Source organism: Monodon monoceros, unplaced genomic scaffold (assembly GCF_005190385.1).
Source record: "Monodon monoceros isolate NGI ecotype Baffin Bay Population unplaced genomic scaffold, NGI_Narwhal_1 Super_Scaffold_7, whole genome shotgun sequence".
NCBI classification, from domain to species: domain Eukaryota; kingdom Metazoa; phylum Chordata; class Mammalia; order Artiodactyla; family Monodontidae; genus Monodon; species Monodon monoceros.
This window is the reverse complement of record NW_021703784.1, coordinates 93,308,675-93,328,826: the sequence shown is the minus strand read 5'-3', so window position 1 is coordinate 93,328,826 and position 20,152 is coordinate 93,308,675. Positions and strand designations below refer to the sequence as shown.

The 20,152-nt window shown below is 39.3% G+C and overlaps 1 protein-coding gene across 10 annotated transcripts in view; it reads left to right on the top strand.

Moving 5' to 3' along the window:
• Nucleotides 1-20,152, top strand: part of PHF21A (PHD finger protein 21A) — a 191,872-nt gene that overhangs the window by 155,206 nt on the left and 16,514 nt on the right. For all 10 annotated transcript variants that reach the window (XM_029207770.1, XM_029207771.1, XM_029207767.1 and 7 more), the window contains 4 exons: nt 15,824-15,922; nt 18,724-18,775; nt 19,521-19,600; nt 20,070-20,130. In XM_029207770.1, the coding sequence (XP_029063603.1) occupies nt 15,824-15,922; nt 18,724-18,775; nt 19,521-19,600; nt 20,070-20,130 (292 nt within the window). The remainder of the gene's footprint in view (nt 1-15,823; nt 15,923-18,723; nt 18,776-19,520; nt 19,601-20,069; nt 20,131-20,152) is intronic.

Here is a 20,152-nt window from a genome sequence, read left to right as displayed (position 1 = left end):
TATTTTCTAGCAGTGAATTCCATGGTCTTCTTGTTGATCTAATAGAGGAATGTAGTCATTGCTGTTTTAGTTTAGCAGGCCACCTGACGCAGCAGTCTTACAGGTTGTCAAGCTCAGTCAGCAAGGATTCTCTTTAGACTCCATTCTCAGAATTCTCTTTCTTCAGATCGTTCTACTATCCTCTTTTTTTTTCTCCATGTTTCATTTCCAGTATCTTATTTATAGCTGTTAAGAGATCCCATAGATGAGCATTATGTAGCCATGGAAGTACCACTTACAGCCTACTCACAGAGTTATCAAAACCTGTGTCCAACATTCTCTCTGTGGCCAGGCTAGATGGGTTCCTTTCTGCTTGCTACTCTTTTGTTTAGGGTGATAACAGTCACTTAATAAAAAATGTTGATTCTGTGCCAGCTGCCATGCGGCATGTGCTAACACAAGGGTTGGGAGGTCAAAGCCTGTACTCTCACAGAGCTTGGTCTGGGGCAGGCACTGTGGCTCTGCCTCCAGGGGAGGAAGCATGGCAGGTCGTGTAGTTTCACGTAGGCATAGGAAAGGGAGAGGCAGCGTCAGCTGTAACAACAGTGGTCTCACTTCTCCTTCCCCCCATCAGGCATCCCCAACTTCCTTATCCGCCCTAGATAAGAGAACCTGTCTTATCCCTTATCAGAAGCCACATTACCTTGTGGCTGTGAGAAACTCAGTGGTAGAGTTTAAAGAGCTTTGAGGCTAGAAACATACTTAGGCAGAAAGGCAGGTAAAGCCAGACAGACTTATATCATGGCCCCCACACTGCCTCCTGTTATGTCTTTGTCCTCTCCAGCACTCTGTGAAATGGGGCTAAACAACCTGTGGATGGCAGAATGACGTAAAGAGCTTAAAGTCTGTTAGACTGTGTCTGACGCATTTAGTTCTCAGGGATTATGTTCATTTCTTATTCACGTCACCCCACCCCATTCCCTGCAACAAAGACATCTATGTATGTCCCTAAGGCTAGGCTACTGAAAAAAATCCTACGTTGTATGGGAAAATTTGTCAGATTGCCACCCATTCCCCTACTTCCATCTATATTTTGTATAGGAGCCTACACAGTGTCCTCTAAAAAAAAGAGTACTTCCAAGTTGAGAGTATTATCCAATGTATTAGCCTCAAATCCCAGTCTTCTCTTTAACGAAACTTGAGGTGGTAACTTTTTGCCCTCAATCCAAATTTTTTTAACCTTGATTGATGAAACTATTTGTACATTTAAAAAATTTTCAAGCGCCTAACTTTCATTATTCATGCAGCCCAGCCTTAAAAGATGAATTTGTAATTCAGGGGTATAAATGGCTAATTTAGTTCTATCCAGAGTTTTTGGTTTTTATCTTTGTAAAACCAAAAAAGAACAGGATTTGCAAATTCGTACAGGTGCAAAGTAGGAAATATATCAATAAACGAGTAAAACAGACTGGGAGTAAACAAGTAGATTTTTTTTCACTTCCAATGGGAACATGAGTACAAGAGATATCCCACTCTTAATTTCTTTGAAATAGTAAGACAAGTATGACAAAATTGACAATTTGTCCTTGGTGTCAAGAAGATAATAGAAAGTAGAAGAGACTGTGGTAAAGTGCAAAGTAATATACTCCATCTCAAGGAGGCAGCAACTTTTTGACAACAGCCAGTTTTTATCATATGAAAACTTCTTCAAGAAAAGCCAGAAATCCAGATATTTTGAGAGATTTCAAGATATACTTTTGAGATTAAAAACAAATAAAACTAAAATAAAAAATTTTAAAGTATATATATATCAGTAACTGTTTAAACACCACGTAGGCAAAAAATAACACCTGCCAGACAGCTTCACCTCTGGATAGTGGTTTATAATCTCTGATAGAGACCATACTTTTAGCTTAATCTTTTTTGTTTGTTTGTTTCCCAAGCTAATTGTTTTTTTAATTGAGGTGAAATTCTCATCACATCAACTTAACCATGTTAAAGTGAACAACTCAGTGGCATTTAGTACTTCCACAGTGTTGTGCAACTACCACCTCTGTCTAGTTCCAAAACATTTTTATTACCCCAAAATGAAACTCAGTACTCATTAAGTAGTTACTCCTCATTTGCTCCTCCCCTGCCTCTAGCAGTCACCAATCTGCTTTCTGTCTCTATAAATTTACCTCTTCTGGGTATTTCATATAGATGGACTCATACAGTATGTGACCTTTTGTATCTGGTTTCTTTACTTAGCATAATGTTTTAAGATTTATTCATATTGTAACATGTATTAGTACTCCATTCCTTTTTAATAGTCAAATAGTATTCCATTTGTATGTATATACCACAATTTGTTTATCCATTCACCCACTGATAGATTTGGATTATTTTCACCTTTTGCCTATTGGGAATAGTGTTGCTGTGAATATTAATGCACTAGTATTTGTTTGAGCACTTATTTCCCATTCTTTGGGGTATATACCTACAAGTGGAATTGCTGGATCATATGGTAATTCTATGCTTAACTTTTTTGAGGAATTGCCAAACTGTTTTCCACAGCAACTGAATCAGTTTACATTCCCACCAGCAAGGTATGAGTGTTCCATTTTCTTCACCTCCTTACCAACACTTATTAGTTTCCTTTTTAAAAAAATTATAGCCATCCTAGCGGGTGTGAAATGATATCACATTGTGATTTTGATTTGCATTTCCCTAATAATTAACGTTGTTGAGCATCTTTTCACGTGCTCGTTGGCCATATGTAAGGTTTCTTTGGAGAAATCTCTGAGTTCTTTGCCGGTTTTTAAACTGGGTTGTTCATGTTTTTGTTGTTGAGTTGTAAGAGTTCTTTATATAATCTGGATACTGGATCCTTATCAGATATGTAACTTGAAAACATTTTCTCTCAATATATAGGTTGTCTTTTCACTTTCTAATGTCCTTTGATGCACAAAAGTTTTTAAATTTTTTCTTTTGTTGCTTGTGCTTTTGGTGTCATAACTGAGAATCCATTGTCACATCTAAGGTCATGAAGATGTATCCCTAATTTTTCTTCTAAGAGTTGTATGGTTTTAGCTCTTATATTTAGGTCAGTAATCCATTTTGACTTAATTTCTGTATATAGGGTGAAACAAGGGTCCAACTTTATTCTTTTGCAGGTGGATATCCAGTTCTCCCAGCACTATTTGTTGAAGAAACTATTCTGTCCCCATTTGAATGATCATTGCATCATTATTGAAAATCTATTGGCCATGGATGTATGGGTTTATTTCTGGACTCTCAATCCTATTCTGTTGGTCTATATGTCTGTCCTTATGCCAGTACCAACCACACTGTCTTAATTGCTATAGTTTTGTAGTAAGTTTTGACATTGGGAAGTATGAATCCTCCAACTTTTTTCTTTTTCAATATTGTTTTGGCTATTCAGGGACCCTTACAGCTCTACATGAACTTGAGAATTGGCTTTTCCAGTCTTTCTGCAAAAAAAAGGGTGGGGTAGGGGGCTGTTGGAATTTTGATAGGAATTGTTTTGAATCTGTAGATTGCTTTGCATAGTATTGCCATCTGGGCAATATTCTGTCTTCCAGTCCTTGAACATGATGTCTTTCCATTTACTTAGGTTTTCTTTATTTCTTCAGCAGTGTTTTATACTTTTCAGTGTACAGATCTTTCACCTCCTTGGTTAAATTTACTCCTAGGTTTTCTTTTTGTTTTGTTTTGTTTTGTTTGGTTTTTGTTTTGTTTGGTTTTTGTTTTTGTAATTTATTTTTTATTTGTGTATTTTTGGCTGTGTTGGGTCTTTGTTGCTGCATGCAGGCTTTCTCTAGTTGTGGCGAGCGGGGGCTACTCTTCGTTGCGGTGCGCCGGCTTCTCATTGCAGTGGCTTCTCTTGTTGCAGAGCATGGGCTTTAGGCACGCGGGCTTCAGTAGTTGTGGCACATGGGCTCAGTAGTTGTGGCTCACAGGCTCTAGATCACAGGATCAGTAGTTGTGGCGCACGGGCTTAGTTGCTCTGTGGCATGTGGGATCTTCCTGGACCAGGGCTCGAACCCATGTCTTCTGCATTGGCAGGTGGATTCTTAACCACTGCACCACCAGGGAAGTCCCTATTCCTAGGTATTTTATTCTTTTGGATGATACTGTAAATTGAGTTGTTTTTTTAATTTCCTATTAGGATTGTTCATTGCTATCATGAATTACCATGTATTAGAAATACAGCTGGTTTTTGTGTTGATCTTGTACCTCACAATTTTCCTGAATTCATTTATTAACTATAGTAGTTGTTTTGTGGATTCTTTAGGATTTTATGTATATATAAGATCATGTTCTCTGCAAAAAGAGATAGTTTTATGTGTTCCTTTCCAATTTGGATGCCTTATATTTCTTTTTCTTGCCTAATTGCTCTGGCTAGAATTTCCACTACAGTGTTGAATAGCAGTGATGAAAGTGGGCATACGTCTCTTGTTCCTGATCTCTAGAGGGAAAGCTTTCAGTATTTCACCATTGAGTATGATGCTGGCTGTAGTTTCACATATATGCCCTTTATAAAGTTGAGGAAGTTCCCTTCTGTTCCTAGTTTTCTGAGTGTTCGTATCATGAATGGGTGTTGGATTTTCACAGATGCTTTTTCTGCATTAACTGAGATGATCATATTGTTTTTCTTTGCCTTCATTTATTAACATGGTATATTACATTGCTTTTTTAAAAAATATCTTCCATTCCTAGGATAAGTTCCACATTGTCATTGTGTATCATCCTTTTAGTATGCTGTTGGATTCAGTTTGCTAGTATTTTATTGAGGACTTTTGCATCGGTATTCATGACAGATATTGGTCTGTAATTTTCTATTATTGTGGTGTCTTTGTCTGGCTTTGATATCAGGATAATGCTGGCCTCACAGAATGAGTTAGAAAGTGTTTTCTGCTCTTCTATTTTTTGGAAAAGTTTGAGAAGGATTGGTGTTAATTCTTTAACTGTTTGGTAGAATTCACCAGAGAAGTTGTCTGGTCCTGGACTTTTCTTTTTTGAGAGGATTTTTTTTTTTTTTTTTTGCGGTACGTGGGCCTCTCACTGTTGTGGCCTCTCCCGTTGTGGAGCACAGGCTCCAGATGTGCAGGCTCAGTGGCCATGGCTCACGGGCCTAGCTGCTCTGTGGCATGTGAGATCTTCCCGGACCGGGGCACGAACCCATGTCCCCTGCATTGGCAGGCGGACTCTCAACCACTGCGCCACCAGGGAAGCCCTTGAGAGGATTTTGATTACTGTTTCAGTCTCTTTAGTTGTTATAGGTCTGTTGACATTTTCTATTTCTTCTTGAGTCAGTTTGGTAATTTGTATGTTTATAAGAATTTATCCATTTCATCTATGTTATCTGATTGTTTTTTTAATTGAAGTATAGTTGATTTACAGTATTGTGTTAATTTCTGCTGTACAGCAAAGTGATTCAGTTATACATATATATATACATATATATATATATATACATTATTTTTTTTAATATTCTTTTCCATTATGGTTTATCATAGGATATTGAATATAGTTCTCTGTGCTGTACAGTAGGACCTTGTTTTTATCCATTCTGTATATAAAAGCTTACATCTGCTAACCCCAGCCTCTCACTCCATCCCTTCCCCAATCCCGTCCCCCTTGGCAACCTGTTGGTGTACAGTTGTTCAGTGTATTCTCTTATAATCCTTTTTATTTCTATAAGATTGGTAGTAATGTCCCCACTTTTATTTCTGATTTTCATTATTTGTGTCTTCTCTGTTTTTTCCTTATTCTGTCTAATTAAAGGTTTGTCAATTTTGTTGATCTTTTCGAAGAATCAACTTTTGGTTTCATTAATTCTGTTGTTTTTCTATTCTCCAATTCATTTATCTCTGCTCTGATTTTTATTATTTCCTGCCTTCTGCTAGCTCTGTGTTTAGTTCTTCTTTTCTAGTTCCTTAAGCTGTAAATTTAGGTTATTTAGGTTATAAGCATTTAGATTTGAATGCTTTCTTATTTTTTATGTACAGACTATTACAGCTTTAAATTTCCCTCTGACCAGTGCTTTCACTGCATCTCATCAGTTCTGGTATGTTTATTTTCATTTTCATTCTTCAGGGAGATAGAAAATTTCCCTAGTGATTTCTTCTTTGTTCCACTGGTTGTTTAAAAGTATGTCTTTTAGGGACTTCCCTGGTGGTCCAGTGGCTAAGACTCCACGCTCCCAGTGCAGGGGGCCCAGGTTCGAGCCTTGGTTGGGGAACTAGATCCCACATGCTGCAACTAAAGGTTCACATGCTGCAGCTAAAGGTCCCAAATGCCGCAACTAAAGAAAAAAGGATCCCGCATGCCACAACAAAGATCCTGCATGCCACAACTAAGACCCGGCGCAGCCAAATAAAAGTATGTTGTTTAATTTCTACATACTTAAAATTTTTCTGGTATTCCTTTATATTGACTTCTAGCTTCTCTCTGTTGTCAGCAGAAAAAATACTTCATATGACTTCAGTCTTTTAAAATTTATTAGGATTTGTTTTGTGGCCTAAAATATGGTCTATCCTGAACAATGCTTCATGTGTACTTGAGAAGAACGTGTATTCGGTTATTGTTGAGTAGGCTGTTCTTTATGTCTCTTAGGTCTAGTTGGTTTATAGTGTTGTTTAAGTCCTCTGTTTCCTTATTGATCTTCTTTCTACGTGTCCTTTCCATTATTTAAAGTGAGGTATTAAAGTCTTTAATTATTATTATAGAACTGTGTATTTCTCCCCTCAATTCTGTCAGTATATGCATCATATATTTTGAGACTCTGTTGTTTGGTGCATATATATTTGAAATTGTCATATCTTTTTGATAAATTGACTCTTTTAACAATATATAATGACCTTTTTTGTCTCCTGTAATGGTTTTTGACTTACAGTGAATTTTGTCTGATATTAGCATAGCCATCTCTGTACTCTTTTGGTTACTATTTGTGTGCAGTATCTTTTTCCATCCTTTGATGGATACCTTTTTGTGTCTTTGGCTCTGAAATGTATCTCTTGTAGATAGCATATTGTTGGATCTTGTGTTTTTTTGTTTTTTGTTTTTAACATTTATTTATTTTTCACTGTGTTGGATCTTTGTTGCTCTGTGTGGGCTTTTCTCTTGTTGTGATGAGGGGGTGCTACTCTTCATTGCAGTGCGCAGGCTTCTCATTGCGGTGGCTTCTCTTGTTGCGGAGCATGGGCTCTAGGAGGGCAGGCTTCAGTAGTTGTGGCTCGCAGGCTCTAGAGCGCAGGCTCAGTAGTTGTGGTGCACAGGCTTAGTTGCTTCGCAGCACGTGGGATCTTCCCAGGCCAAGGCTCGAACCCGTGTCCCCTACATTGGCAGGCAGATTCTTAACCAATGCGCCACCAGGGAAGTCCCGGATCTTGTTTCCTTAATCCATTCTGCCACTCTCTGTTGTTTAATTGGTGAGTTTAATCCAGTTACATTTAAAGTGATTACTGATAGGCAAGGATTTATGCCATTTTGCTCTTTGTTTTCTACATGTCTTATGTCTTTTTTGGACCCCAGTTCCTCCAATACTGCCATCTTTTGTGTGGTGTTTTTTTTTTTTTTTACACCAGTGTATGTACTTTTTTGATGCTCTCCTCATTTCCTTTTCTGTATATTTTAGTTATTTTCTTAATGGTTACCATGGGGACTATAGATAACATTCATAAATTTTTAACAGTGTAATTTAATTTGATCCCAGCTTAGCTTCAGCAGTATACAAAATCTCTGCTCCTATACAGCTCTGGCCTGCCCCCTTTTATGTTGTTACGGTCTCACATTGCATCTTTATATATTGTGTGGCCACTAATACATATTTATAATTTTTTCATTCATTTCTCTTTTAAATCATATAGGAAGCAAAAAGAAAAGTTACAAATCAAAGATACAGTAATACTGGATTTTATATTAGCCTATGTAGTTACCTTTATTGGAGTTTTTTTTTTCTTGTTTGGCTTCAAGTTACTGTCTAGGGTCTTTTTATTTAACCTGAAGAACTCTAAAGGGAGTTCTTTTAGGACAGGTCTACTTGCAGTGGACTCCCTTTGCTTTTTGCAGGAAATGGAGTTCTCGGTTAATAGTCCTTTTTCTGTCAAAACTTTAATTGTGTATTTATTTATTTTGGCTGTGCTGCACAGCATGCAGGATCTTAGTTCCCTGACCAGGGATGGAACCTGTGCCCCCTGCGGTGGAAGTGTGGAGTCTTAACCACTGGACCGGCGGGGAAGCCCCCTCAGCACTTCAAATGTGCCATCCCACTGCCTTCTGGTCTCTGGTTCTGATGAGAAATTGACTGTTAATCTTACTGAGGACCCTTACGTGTGATGCATCATTTTGCTTTTGCTGCTTTCAAGATTCTCTCTTTGGCTTTTGACAGTGTGATTATACTGTGTTTCAGTGTGAGTCTCTTTGAGTTTATCCTACTTGGAGGTCACTGAGCTTCTTGGATGTGTACAGGCATACCTTGGAGATACTGTGGATTCAGTTCCACGCCACCACAATAAAGCAGATAAAGGTAGTCACATGAATTTTCTGGTTTCTCAGTGCATATCCAAGTTATGTTTACACTATACTGTAGTCTACTGAGTGTGCAATAGCATTATGTCAAAAAAAATGTATATACCTTAATTTAAAAATACTTTATTGCTAAAAAATGCTCACCATCATCTGAGCCTTTATCACATTATAATCTTGTTGCAGTGAGGTCACTGATCACAGATCACCATAACAAGTATGATAATAATGAAAATGTTTGACATACTGTGAGAATTACCAAAACTTGACACAGAGACAGGGTTGCCACGTACTTTCAGTTTGTAAAAAATGCAGTATCTGCAAAGTACAATAACGTGAAGTGCGATAAATAAATAAAATGAGGTATGCCTGTAGGTTCATGTATTTCATCAAATTTGGGAAGTTTACAGCTGTTATTTCTTCAAATATTTCTGCTTCTTTCTGTCTGTCCTTTCCCCCTGGGAGTCTATAATGCTTGACAATGTCTCACAGGTTTCTTAGGCTCTGTACTTTTTCTACATTCTTTTTTCTGTCTGCTCCTTAGACTGGAAATTTCAGTTATCCTATCTTCAGGTTCACTGATTCTTTTGCCTGAACCCCTTAATGAATTTATCATTTCAGCTATTATATTTTTCAGCTCCAGATTTCTATTTGGTTCTTTTAAATAATTTCTATGTCTTTATTAACATTTTCTTTTTGGTGAGACATTGTTCTTCTGGATTTTTTTTTTTTTTCCGGTACGCGGGCCTCTCACTGTTGTAGCCTCTCCCGTTGCGGAGCACAGGCTCCAGACACGCAGGCTCAGCGGCCATGGCTCACGGGCCCAGCCGCTCCGCGGCACGTGGGATCTTCCCAGACCAGGGCACGAACCCGTGTCCCCTGCATCGGCAGGTGGACTCTCAACCACTGCGCCACCAGGGAAGCCCTCTTCTGGAATTTTTTTAGTTCTTTGTTCCTGGTTTCTTTTAGCTCTTTGAGCATATTTAAGGCAGTTGACTGCTATCCCAGTTCTCCTCCTACCCCAGGGTTTACTGCTGTTAATTGTTGAGAGCTGCAGTTGTTTGTTTAGTGCCTTTTCCAAACTATTTTTGCGAATACTATTTCTTGTCATGTGTGGTTATTGAAATTTCTGTTCTATTAGATTTACTTAAATAACTGGAGCCAAAAAGAAGAAAAAGGTAATAATAAGTAAACTAAAACAAAAACAGAAAACCCTTTCTTGGTCTTTGCAGATTGGCTCTGAGCAGGGGGCATTCCTTCAATGCTAAGCCAGGCCACCTGTAACTGTGTCTTAGACTTCACCTCTTTCTTGGACAGAGCTCAAAGATCAGCCAGAGGTACAAGCTTAGGGTTCTCTCAGCTCTTTTCTGAGTATGCATCTAGCCCTGGGAATGCTCAGTGCACTTGGGGTTCCCCAGTACATGTGATAGCCCTTCAAAGCCCTTACTCCTCCAAGGATCTTCCTCCTCAGCCTCCTTCTTCCTAGACCTTTGGGTCTGTCTGCTGCATACTCCACCTCCCATCCTTTGCACCAGGTAACTACAGGTAACATATGTCTTTAGATGCTTTCATCAGATGGCACCTGGAAAGCCGCTCGAGCCTTGGGTGGGCAAACAAGGGTCAGCCTGCACCAGTCCTTAGGGGATTACCGGACAGGTCAGAATACACAGCCACAAGTTGAAAACGAGGTTCAGCAAACCACACCAGGAACACAGATTACCATCTCCACAGTCTCTGTTGAACTGAGGGATGGATTTGTTGGTAGGTAAGGAAAACTGCTTTCTTAATAAAATTTAGCAGCCTCTTTCTTCAGTAAGTGGCCCCCCCTGGTTATTCTTAGTTTTTTATTAAATTCCAGAGTTTTAAAAAGTTGATTCTGTCAGTTTCTGCCAGCTTAATGCTTGCTTTAGTGAAAGGACTGATTCTAAAACTCCCTGTTTTCTGTGATGTCAAACCCTAATGTTTTTTGTTTGTTTTAAGCAGCTTAAAACAACAAAAATTTATTATCTCACACAGTTTTTGAGATCAGGAATCAGGTTGCATCTTAGCTCAGTGGTCCTGGCTCAAGGTCCCTCACAAATTTGCATTCAAACTAGTTGGTCAGGACTGCAGTCATTTCAAGGCTCAACTGGGGCTGGATAATTCACTTCCAAACTCAGTCACATGGTTGTCAGCAGTCCTCACTTCTCCCTGGCTGTTGGCAGGAGGTTCAGTTCCTCACCTCATAGGCCCCTCCATAGTGCTGTTCACAGCATGGCAGCTGGCTTCCCCTGGAGCGGAAAGTCCATGAGAGAAAGACACCTCCCCATTGTTTCGATTGCTTTATCTCTTTTGGCTGTGTTGGGTCTTTGTTGCTGCATGCAGGCTTTCTCTAGTTTTGGCGAGCGTGGGCTACTCTTTGTTGCAGTGCACGGGCTTCTCATTGCGGTGGCTTCTCTTGTTGTGGAGCACGGGCTCTAGGAACTCGGGCTTCAGAAGTTGTGGCACGCGGACTCTGTAGTTGTGGCTCGCGGGCTCTAGGGCGCAGGTTCAGTAGTTGTGGCGCACAAGCTTAGTTGCTCTGCGGCACGTGGGATCTTCCTGGACCAGGGCTTGAACCTGTGACCCCTGCATTGGCAGGCGGATTCTTAACCAATGCGCCACCAGCAATTGCTTTATCTTTATTTTCTTGGGTGCTTTTGGTATTCTTTATCCAACCTTGAGATAATTGTACTCTTCTGCGTGAGAGAAAATTTGAACCCTGGATAATTCTTTAGTGAAGAGGAATTGGTTTGATCTTCCCTGGAGGCATCACCACTGCCTGCTTACTCAGCCCTAGAGATGGAAGCAAGAGACCCCCAGGGACATCACACAGCCTTGGAATGGAGCAGCAAACCCTTATAGTTGACCTTCTCTTCTCCCTCCCCTGTCAGACTCCTGTTCTTCCAATTCACGGAGCTATGAAATAAGCTTCCTGGATACCCAGGACCTTAAAAATGTCACTATAAACTACTTTCCCATTGTGTTCCTTTGTAGGTGTGTTTGGTGGTTTGTTTTATGGGGGAAATGTGTCCTTTTTGGTTAATAAAAAAAGCGTGTGTGAGAGAGAGAGGAAAGCAAGTGATTCTTCTGGTAGGTCATACTCCCCACTCAGAAGATCAACGTCTCTTTACAGCATACCTGCTCTACGGTGAGGCCCTGTGCTGGGCACAAAGGGGTGCAAAAGTGTGTAGAACAATCCTGCTCTCAGGTAGCTTATATAGTCTGGAGGTGGAAATAAGATAGGACCCTGATGAGAAAAAAAAAAATACAAGGTAGCATTTATGCCCCAGGACAGTGGTTGCCACAGTATTGATAAGACAGATACTTAACACTTTCCTAAAGTAATAATATGAGAAGCAGAAGGAAAATATGGACATGGCCAAGAAATAAAGTGAAAAAAATAAAGTGATTATGTTAGTTTTTCAGATCTAGTGAAATATTTCACAACATAATGATTTCTGAGAATTTTGATATCCTGTTTGTAGAACCAGTCTTTCATTTGGCTCCTACTCATCAATAATCAGACAGTTTCACTCTCATTTATTTAATTACTTGTTGCCATACAAAAAGACCATTTGCATCTGCATTGTGTTTTTTTTTTAAATAGATCTTTATTGGAGTATAATTGCTTCACAATACCGTGTTAGTTTCTGTTATACAACAAAGTGAGTCAGCCATATGCATACACATGTCCCCATATCCCCTCCCTCTTGAGCCTCCCTCCCATCCTCCCTATCCCACCCCCGCTAGGTCATCGCAAAGCACCGGGCTGATCTCCGTGTGCTATGCGGCTGCTTCCCACCAGCCAACTGTTTTACATTCGGTAGTGTATACATGTCGATGCTACTCTCACTTCACCCCAGCTTTGCTGTCCCACCCCATGTCATCAGGTCCATTCTCTATGTCTGCCTCTTTATTTCTGCCTTGCAACTAGGTTCATCAGTACCTTTTTTTTTTTAGATTCCATATATATGTGTTAAATATAGTATTTGTTTTTCTCTTTCTGACTTAACTTCACTCTGTATTACAGACTCTAGGTCCATCCACCTTACTATAGATAAGTCAATTTTGTTTCTTTTTATGGCTGAGTAATACTCCATTGTATATATGTGCCACATCTTCTTTATCTGTTCATCTGTTGATGGACATTTAGGTTGCTTCCGTGTCCTGGCTATTGTAAATAGTGCTGCAGTGAACATTGTGGTGAATGTTTCTTTTTGAATTATGGTTACCCAGTAGTGGGATTGCTGGGTCATATGGTAGTTCTATTTTTAGTTTTTAAGGAACCTCCATACTGTTTTCTATAGTGGTTGTATCAATTTTCATTCCTACCAACAGTGTAGGAGGATTCCCTTTTCACCACACCCTTTCCAGCATTTATTGTTTCTAGCTTTTTTGATAATGGCCATTCTGACAGCGTGAGATGATACCTCATTGTAGTTTTGATTTGCATTCCTCTAATAATTAGTGATGTTGAGCATCTTTTCATGTGCCTCTTTGCCATCTGTACGTCTTCCTTGGTGAAATGTCTATTTAGGTCTTCTGCCCGTTTTTTAACTGGACTGTTTGTTTTTTTGACATTGAGCTCCATGAGCTGTTTGTATATTTTGGAGATTAATCCTTTGTCTGTTATTCCATTTGAAAATATTTTCTCCCATTTTGAGGGTTGTGTTTTTGTCTTGTTTATGGTTTCCTTTGCTGTGCAAAAGCTTTTAAGTCCCATTTGTTTATTTTTGTTTTTATTTCTGTTACTCTAGGAGGTGGGTCAAAAAAGATCTCGCTGTGGTTTATGTCAAAGAGTGTTCTTCCTATGTTTTCCTCTAAAAGTTTTATAGTGTCTGGTCTTACATTTAAGTCTTTAATCCATTTGGAGTTTATTTTTGTGTATGGTGTTAGGTAGTGTTCTAATTTCATTCTTTTATGTGTAGTTGTCCAGTTTTCCCAACACCACTTATTGAAGAGGCTGTCTTTTCTCCATTGTATATTCTTGCCTCCTTTATCAAAGATAAGGTGACCATGTGTGCATGGGTTTATCTGTGGGCTTTCTATCCTGTACCATTGATCTATATTTCTGTTTTTGTGCCAGTACCATACTGTCTTGATTACTGTAGCTTTGTGGTATAGTTTGAAGTCGGGGCACCTGATTCCTTCAGCTCCATTTTTCTGTCTCAAGATTGCTTTGGCTATTCGGGGTCTTTTGTGTTTCCATATGAATTGTAAGATTTTTTGTTTTAATTCTGTGAAGAATGCCTTTGGTAGTTTGATAGGGATTGCATCGAATCTGTAGATTGCTTTGGGTAGTAGAGACATTTTCACAATATTGATTCTTCCAATCCAAGAACATGGTATATTTCTCCACCTATTTGTGTCATCTTTGATTTCTTTCATCAGTGTTTTATAGTTTTGCGAATACAAGTCTTTCACCTCCTTAGGCAGGTTTATTCCTAGGTATTTTATTCTTTTTGTTGCAGTGGTAAATGGGAGTGTTTCCTTAATTTCTCTTTCAGATTTTTCATTGTTGGTGTATAGGAATGCCAGAGATTTCTGTGCATTAATTTTGTATCCTGCAACCTTACCAAATTCATTGATTAGTTCTTGGCATCTTTAGGATTCTCTATGTATAGTATCATGTCATCTGCAAACAGTGGCAATTTTACTTCTTCTTTTCCAATTTGTATTCCTTTTATTTCTTTTTCTTCTCTGATTGCTGTGGCTAGGACTTACAAAACTATGTTGAATAAGAGTGATGAGAGTGATCAGACATCCTTGCCTTGTTCCTGACCTTAGTGGAAATGCATTCACTTTTTCACCATTGAGTCTGATGCTTGCTGTGGGTTTGTTGTCTATGGCCTTTATTATGTTGAGGTAGCTTCCCTCTATGCCCATTTTCTGGAGAGTTTTTTTTTTATCATAAATGGGTGTTGAATTTTGTCAGAAGCTTTTTTCTGCATCTGTTGAGATGATCATATGGTTTTTATTCCTTAATTTGTTAATGTGGTGTATCACATTGATTGATTTGCGTATATTGAAGAATCCTTGCATCCCTGGGATAAATTCCACTTGATCATGGTGTATGATCCTTCTAGTGTGCTGTTGGATTCTGTTTGCTAATATTGTGTTCAGGATTTTTGCATCTATGTTCATCAGTGATATTGGTCTGTAATTTTCTTTTTTTGTGATATCTTTTTCTGGTTTTGGTATCAGGGTGATGGTGACTTCGTAGAATGAATTCGGGAGTGTTTCTCCCTCTGCAGTTTTTTGGAAGAGTTTGAGAAGGATGGGTGTTAGCTCTTCTCTTAATGTTTCATAGAAATCACCTGTGAAGCCATCTGGTCCTGGATTTTGTTTGTTGGAAGATTTTTAATTATGGTTTCAATTTCATTACTTGTGATTGATTTGTTTATATTTTCTAATTCTTCCTGGTTCAGTCTTGGAAAATTGTACCTTTCCAGGACTTTGTCCGTTTCTTCATGGTTGTCCATTTTATTGGCATATAGTTGTTTGTAGTAGTCTCTTATAATCCTTTTCTGCATGGTTTTTAATTTTGAAAATGTAAATTAGGTTTATGTTTATAGTTTTATATCCACTGTTCTAATATCATTTCAGTATTTACAGAGGGTTTCATGAAATGAATTAGCCATTGGGTCAAGATAAGAATAGTAATGCAAACCCAGTCTGCTAGTTTGCTAGCTGCCATTTGTGTCTGAAGATGGTAATGCTACTGGTGTTTCTTTTGTTTGAATGGACGCATCTGGAAGATGAGCTTGGCCGTAATCAGGATGGCAGCCTTTTACAAGATGGCCTTTCCTTGGCAACTGCATCTCTCCTCTAACGGATGATATAGGCAGGTTTTAAATATCCCAAGTAAGGATAGTTCTGCAACCTCTCTTAGATGGTGATTAGAATTGTTCTGAAATAGAAAAGTGTGTATCTAAGATTTTTTTGGACATCATTCAGATCCTAAGCATGCTATGAACTAGAGCTTGACCCATATGTAACAAGAATGGACTTACTTCTGGGAAACTACCCCTGCCTCCTAAAGTACATTGAAATAGACTGTTGTATTTATAGATTCATAGCTATTCTAGTCATGCAATTTAATCATTTCAGCTGGGGCCTTCCATTTTACTTTTTCCCCCTTCTACAATGAAGTCCGTATTATCTCCTTTATTAATGTTTCCAATTTGAGTATGTTCTTTTCTTTCTTGTTGGCAACAGTCAAACTATGTTTTCTTTTATTCTTTTAATAAAAAAGTGAATTCTGAAGTTTCATTTAATTTTCTTCTTCTAGACAATTAAATCCCACACAGAAACAGATGAGAAACAAACGGAGAGCCGCACCATCACTCCACCTACTGCACCCAAACCAAAACGGGAGGAGAACCCTCAGGTAGGCCCAGCCCTCCAAGGCATGGCTCAGTCTATGTGATGCGACTTATTCACGTGCATCATGAGGGACACTTGCTCTCTGAATCACTTGATATCCTTGTCTTGTGCTTTCTCACTGTTCAGTAATGTTATTGCCAAATGCAGTATCCCACTGCATTCCTAATGATCATTATGTTTTGTTTGTCTCAGCCAACATTTAAAAGATGTCCAGTTCACTCAGTTAAGGTCTGTGTTATCGATTACAATTGTTACACGTGCATTTTTGTTATTACTATTGTATTGCATTAGATCCCCAAATCCCAGATGAATCAGTAGCTCATAAGTAGTTCATTGAAGCATAAAAGTAGGGATGAAAATACTAGCATCTGTACTACAACTTAGGATAGAATTATAAACTTAAATAGCAAACAAAACTGTGGTACAAATATAGAATGTGAATTTGTATGTCCTTAGGCAAGAGATGTTTTAGTTTGATACTTTTGTACAAGCAGCTATAAAAGAAAAATGTGGACAGGTAATATGATGATGAATATATGATAGTTGGATTTTATTAGACCAGCAGTCCATTTCCTTCGATCCTCAGTGCATTCTTTTTAATGAAACCATGTCAAATAGTGGCATAAAGCCATCAAAGCTTCATGTCATTTTTTTGAAGCAGTGATTTATTAAGCCAGTTCAGGTTTTTTTTAAAGCAAGTACAAATTATAACACTTTCTGATATGAAATGAATTAATTTTTAATTTGTCTTTAAAGAAGAGACCAAAACTTGAACCTAAAAGAAGTCCTAGTCATGCATATTGCTGAGAAACTTATAAAATAATCTGCAAAATTAATGACAAGTATTGGGCTTGGAGAGGGGAAAACAGCAATTAGCAAAATTTCCTTATCAAAAGAAACTAAAAGAGGACTTCCCTGGTGGCGCAATGGTTAAGAATCCTCCTGCCAACGCAGGGGACACGGGTTCAAGCCCTGGTCCAGGAAGATCCCACATGCCGTGGAGCAACTAAGCCTGTGTGCCACGGCTACTGAGCCTGTGCTCTAGAGCCCGCGAGCCACAACTGCTGAGCCCACGTGCCACAACTACTGAAGCCCGCTCACCTAGAGCCCGTCCTCCTCAACAAGAGAAGCCACCGCACTGAGAAGCCCGTGCACCGCAGTAAAGAGTAGCCCCCGCTCGCCGCAACTAGAGAAAGCCCGCACGCAGCAACAAAGACCCAATGCAGCCAAAAATAAATAAATAAATGTATTTAAAAAACCCAAGAAACTAAAGGATATCTTATGTCAATGGCACAGTGTGGGCAAGCAAGTAGCATCATGTGGAATAACACATATTTCTAATTGGACAGAATCACTGCCATAAAGGGAATAAATTAGTTATTGGCATATGTGTGGTACATAGATAAGGCAAAAGTTCTTGACAGCTTTTTATTCTGTTTATCACTTAAAATCTGTTCTACAGAAGAGATTTTTTTTCCATTTAACAATTCTTTTATGAGCTTGATCTAGACTGGCAAAGATGAGTTGGGTGTGAGTGGCCAAGAAGGATGCTGTTACTTGATTAAAAGAAGGTGCATCTGAATGTCAGTTCACACACTGCTTTATTAACAGAGAACAGTTGGTAGACAGCCTTCTAATCTTAAGTTTTGAAGGAATAGTGAAAATTAGGAATGTAGTTAACTGGCAGCCACAAAATGTATGCAATGGAGAAAATGGGCAGCACGTCCAAGACGCTTTTCGTTACTGAAGTACTCTGGCTGTCGGGAGGATAGGTGCCCACCCTAGTTTCTGAAATAAGAAATAAAATTAAAACATTTCTTCAGGACTCTGTGGATACCAGTAAAGGACATGTCTGTGTTCTCAAGTGGCTTGTTCAAGATTATCTTTATAAAACACTCCGTACCTCGAATAGCTTGAACCTGTCACTTCAGGCCAGAATACCATGATATTTAAAGTTGAGGGTAAAATGTCAGGATTTTCAAAGACCAAATTGTGGTATGAATAATTCTGCAGGCTTATGTCTCCTGACAACTAATGATGTTCCTTATTCATCACTGAGAGAAATGGATGATACGTTATTTGGCATATTTAGCAGCTGCATGCGGTGGTACAGCAGAAAATAAAGGCGTACTTTCCAGACCACATGCAACCAAAGAGCAAAATAGTAATCAATCTGTTGCTCTCTCCATTTTTAAGCGTCTAACGTTCCAGCTTTGGAGTACGGTGTTCTGATCAGTCTGGCTTCTGATGGAGCCCTGAGAGTGGTGGTCAGACAGAAAGCACTCTATAATTTGTAGGTCCACGGTTGATTGAAAAATCATAGTCTTAAGCAGAACCACCTGCTGTCATTCCTCAAACTCACTTAGCTTTGAGTTATTGTCCAATCAGTGGTAGCAAAAATATAAGAACCCCTGGCCTGGTATGACAAATGAAGTACTTAGAATTTGGAGCTGCTTGTATGGGAGGCTGTTTGTAACCCTCTGTGTGTTTCTTCAGTGTGAAGTCCTCTTCCCTCCTTGCGAATTTTTCTGGAAAAAACTTAGGTCATTCAAGATACTGATTTCTGCCATTGAGAGAGTGGAAGATACAGGCCCCAGTCCTTCTCTTTTGATCCCTGTAAGATCAGAAAGCTTCCAGAGCGGCTCCATAGCTGCTAAGAGTGGAGGGTGCCCACTCCTTGTTCACCTGAACCCGGCTTCCTTTCAGCCACCAGCTGGCTTTCCGCAGGAGTCTAACTAGGAATATGCAGCTGACTTTGCGAGAACCCACACTGAAGTATATTCTTCTTTTGTTTCTCTGGCACAGAAACTTGCCTTCATGGTGTCTCTAGGGTTGGTAACACATGACCATCTAGAAGGTAAGAGAAGATATTCATGGCGCTACCTTGCTTCTGGCCCAGGGCTTTGTTCTTGAAAATGTTGTTTGCTTTATTGTTAGAATTGAAAATTGGAACACAAGCACAGTATGATTCAACCAGTATGGACTCTTTTCTTGGAGTAAACTTACCTTCCTTATATCTAATGTTCAGCCCCTCCCCTTCCTGTCATTATTTATCCACACTGCTGTCCTGGGCAAGCTCCCTAGTTGCCTGCATTAAGGTGACTCCGTTCACTTAGAGAAACTTTTGGCAGCATAAAGTAGCAAATGCCCCTCTGGCAAGTCTTTGTCTGTATTTTTCAGTCACTCTGGGTTATTGGAATCTTAAGAATAGTTGCAAAGCTATACCTGTTCTAGTGATTTAATTCAAGAATGGTGAACTATGATTACTCAATCTAGGTCTGTGGATAAAGTTCATCCACACCTATATTACACTGATCTAAAAGTAAATCAGGACACTTTTACAAGTGTTGTCTACTGTTAAGCTCTCAATCACAGAGAGCCACACTGTAGGACAGCATGGCCTTGCTTTACAAGAGGTGAGAGTGGATGGTCCTACATATTTGCTCCCAGCAGCGTGCTTCCCTTTGCTGAGGCTGCAGTGAAACCAAGAGACTTATTCTCATTTCTGATTTGTCCTGGGAAAACCAATAAGTAAACAATGAAGTTAAGTTTGGGGGGTTCTCCATACCTTTCTTCTAATCCAGACCTTTTGCTTTCCCAAGAAATCCAAAGCAAGCGGCAAGAACGAAAAAGAAGAACGACAGCAAATCCAGTGTACAGTGGCGCGGTCTTTGAGCCAGAGGTATTCCTGGCCAGCACTTGGCCATTCCCTCACGTTTCCAGTTTTATTTAGGGCTTGTTCAGCACCTCCCATCTGAAAAGCTGCTTACGAGCAGTACCCTGATTGTACTTGGCCAGCTTTGTAAAATGATGGATTTTTCTCTGGCTGAGAACATTATTTCATCTTTATTATTCGCTGTTTCCCCCTTAGTTTTTTCCTGAAGTTTAAGTAGATACAAACCTACCTTAAAATTTTAACTCATCCTGTCACCTGAACACAACTTTCTTCTAAAGCAGAGACGTACCTCTCTGGAATATTCTTTCAGAGCCAAGTACATATGATAAGTCCAGTTATCACTGAGACCTCTGGGTGACTAGCACTAACTAGTTGGCATGTTGACGGGCATGCTGTGCTTGGTCTTTGGCTTGTGCCGGTATTAGTAGTAACCACGCTATTCAACCAGTCACCTTTCTTTCTTCAATCCCGAAAGCGTAAGAAGAGTGCAGTCACGTACCTGAACAGTACAATGCATCCTGGGACCCGGAAGAGAGGTGAGTACCTTTTGTGCATCTC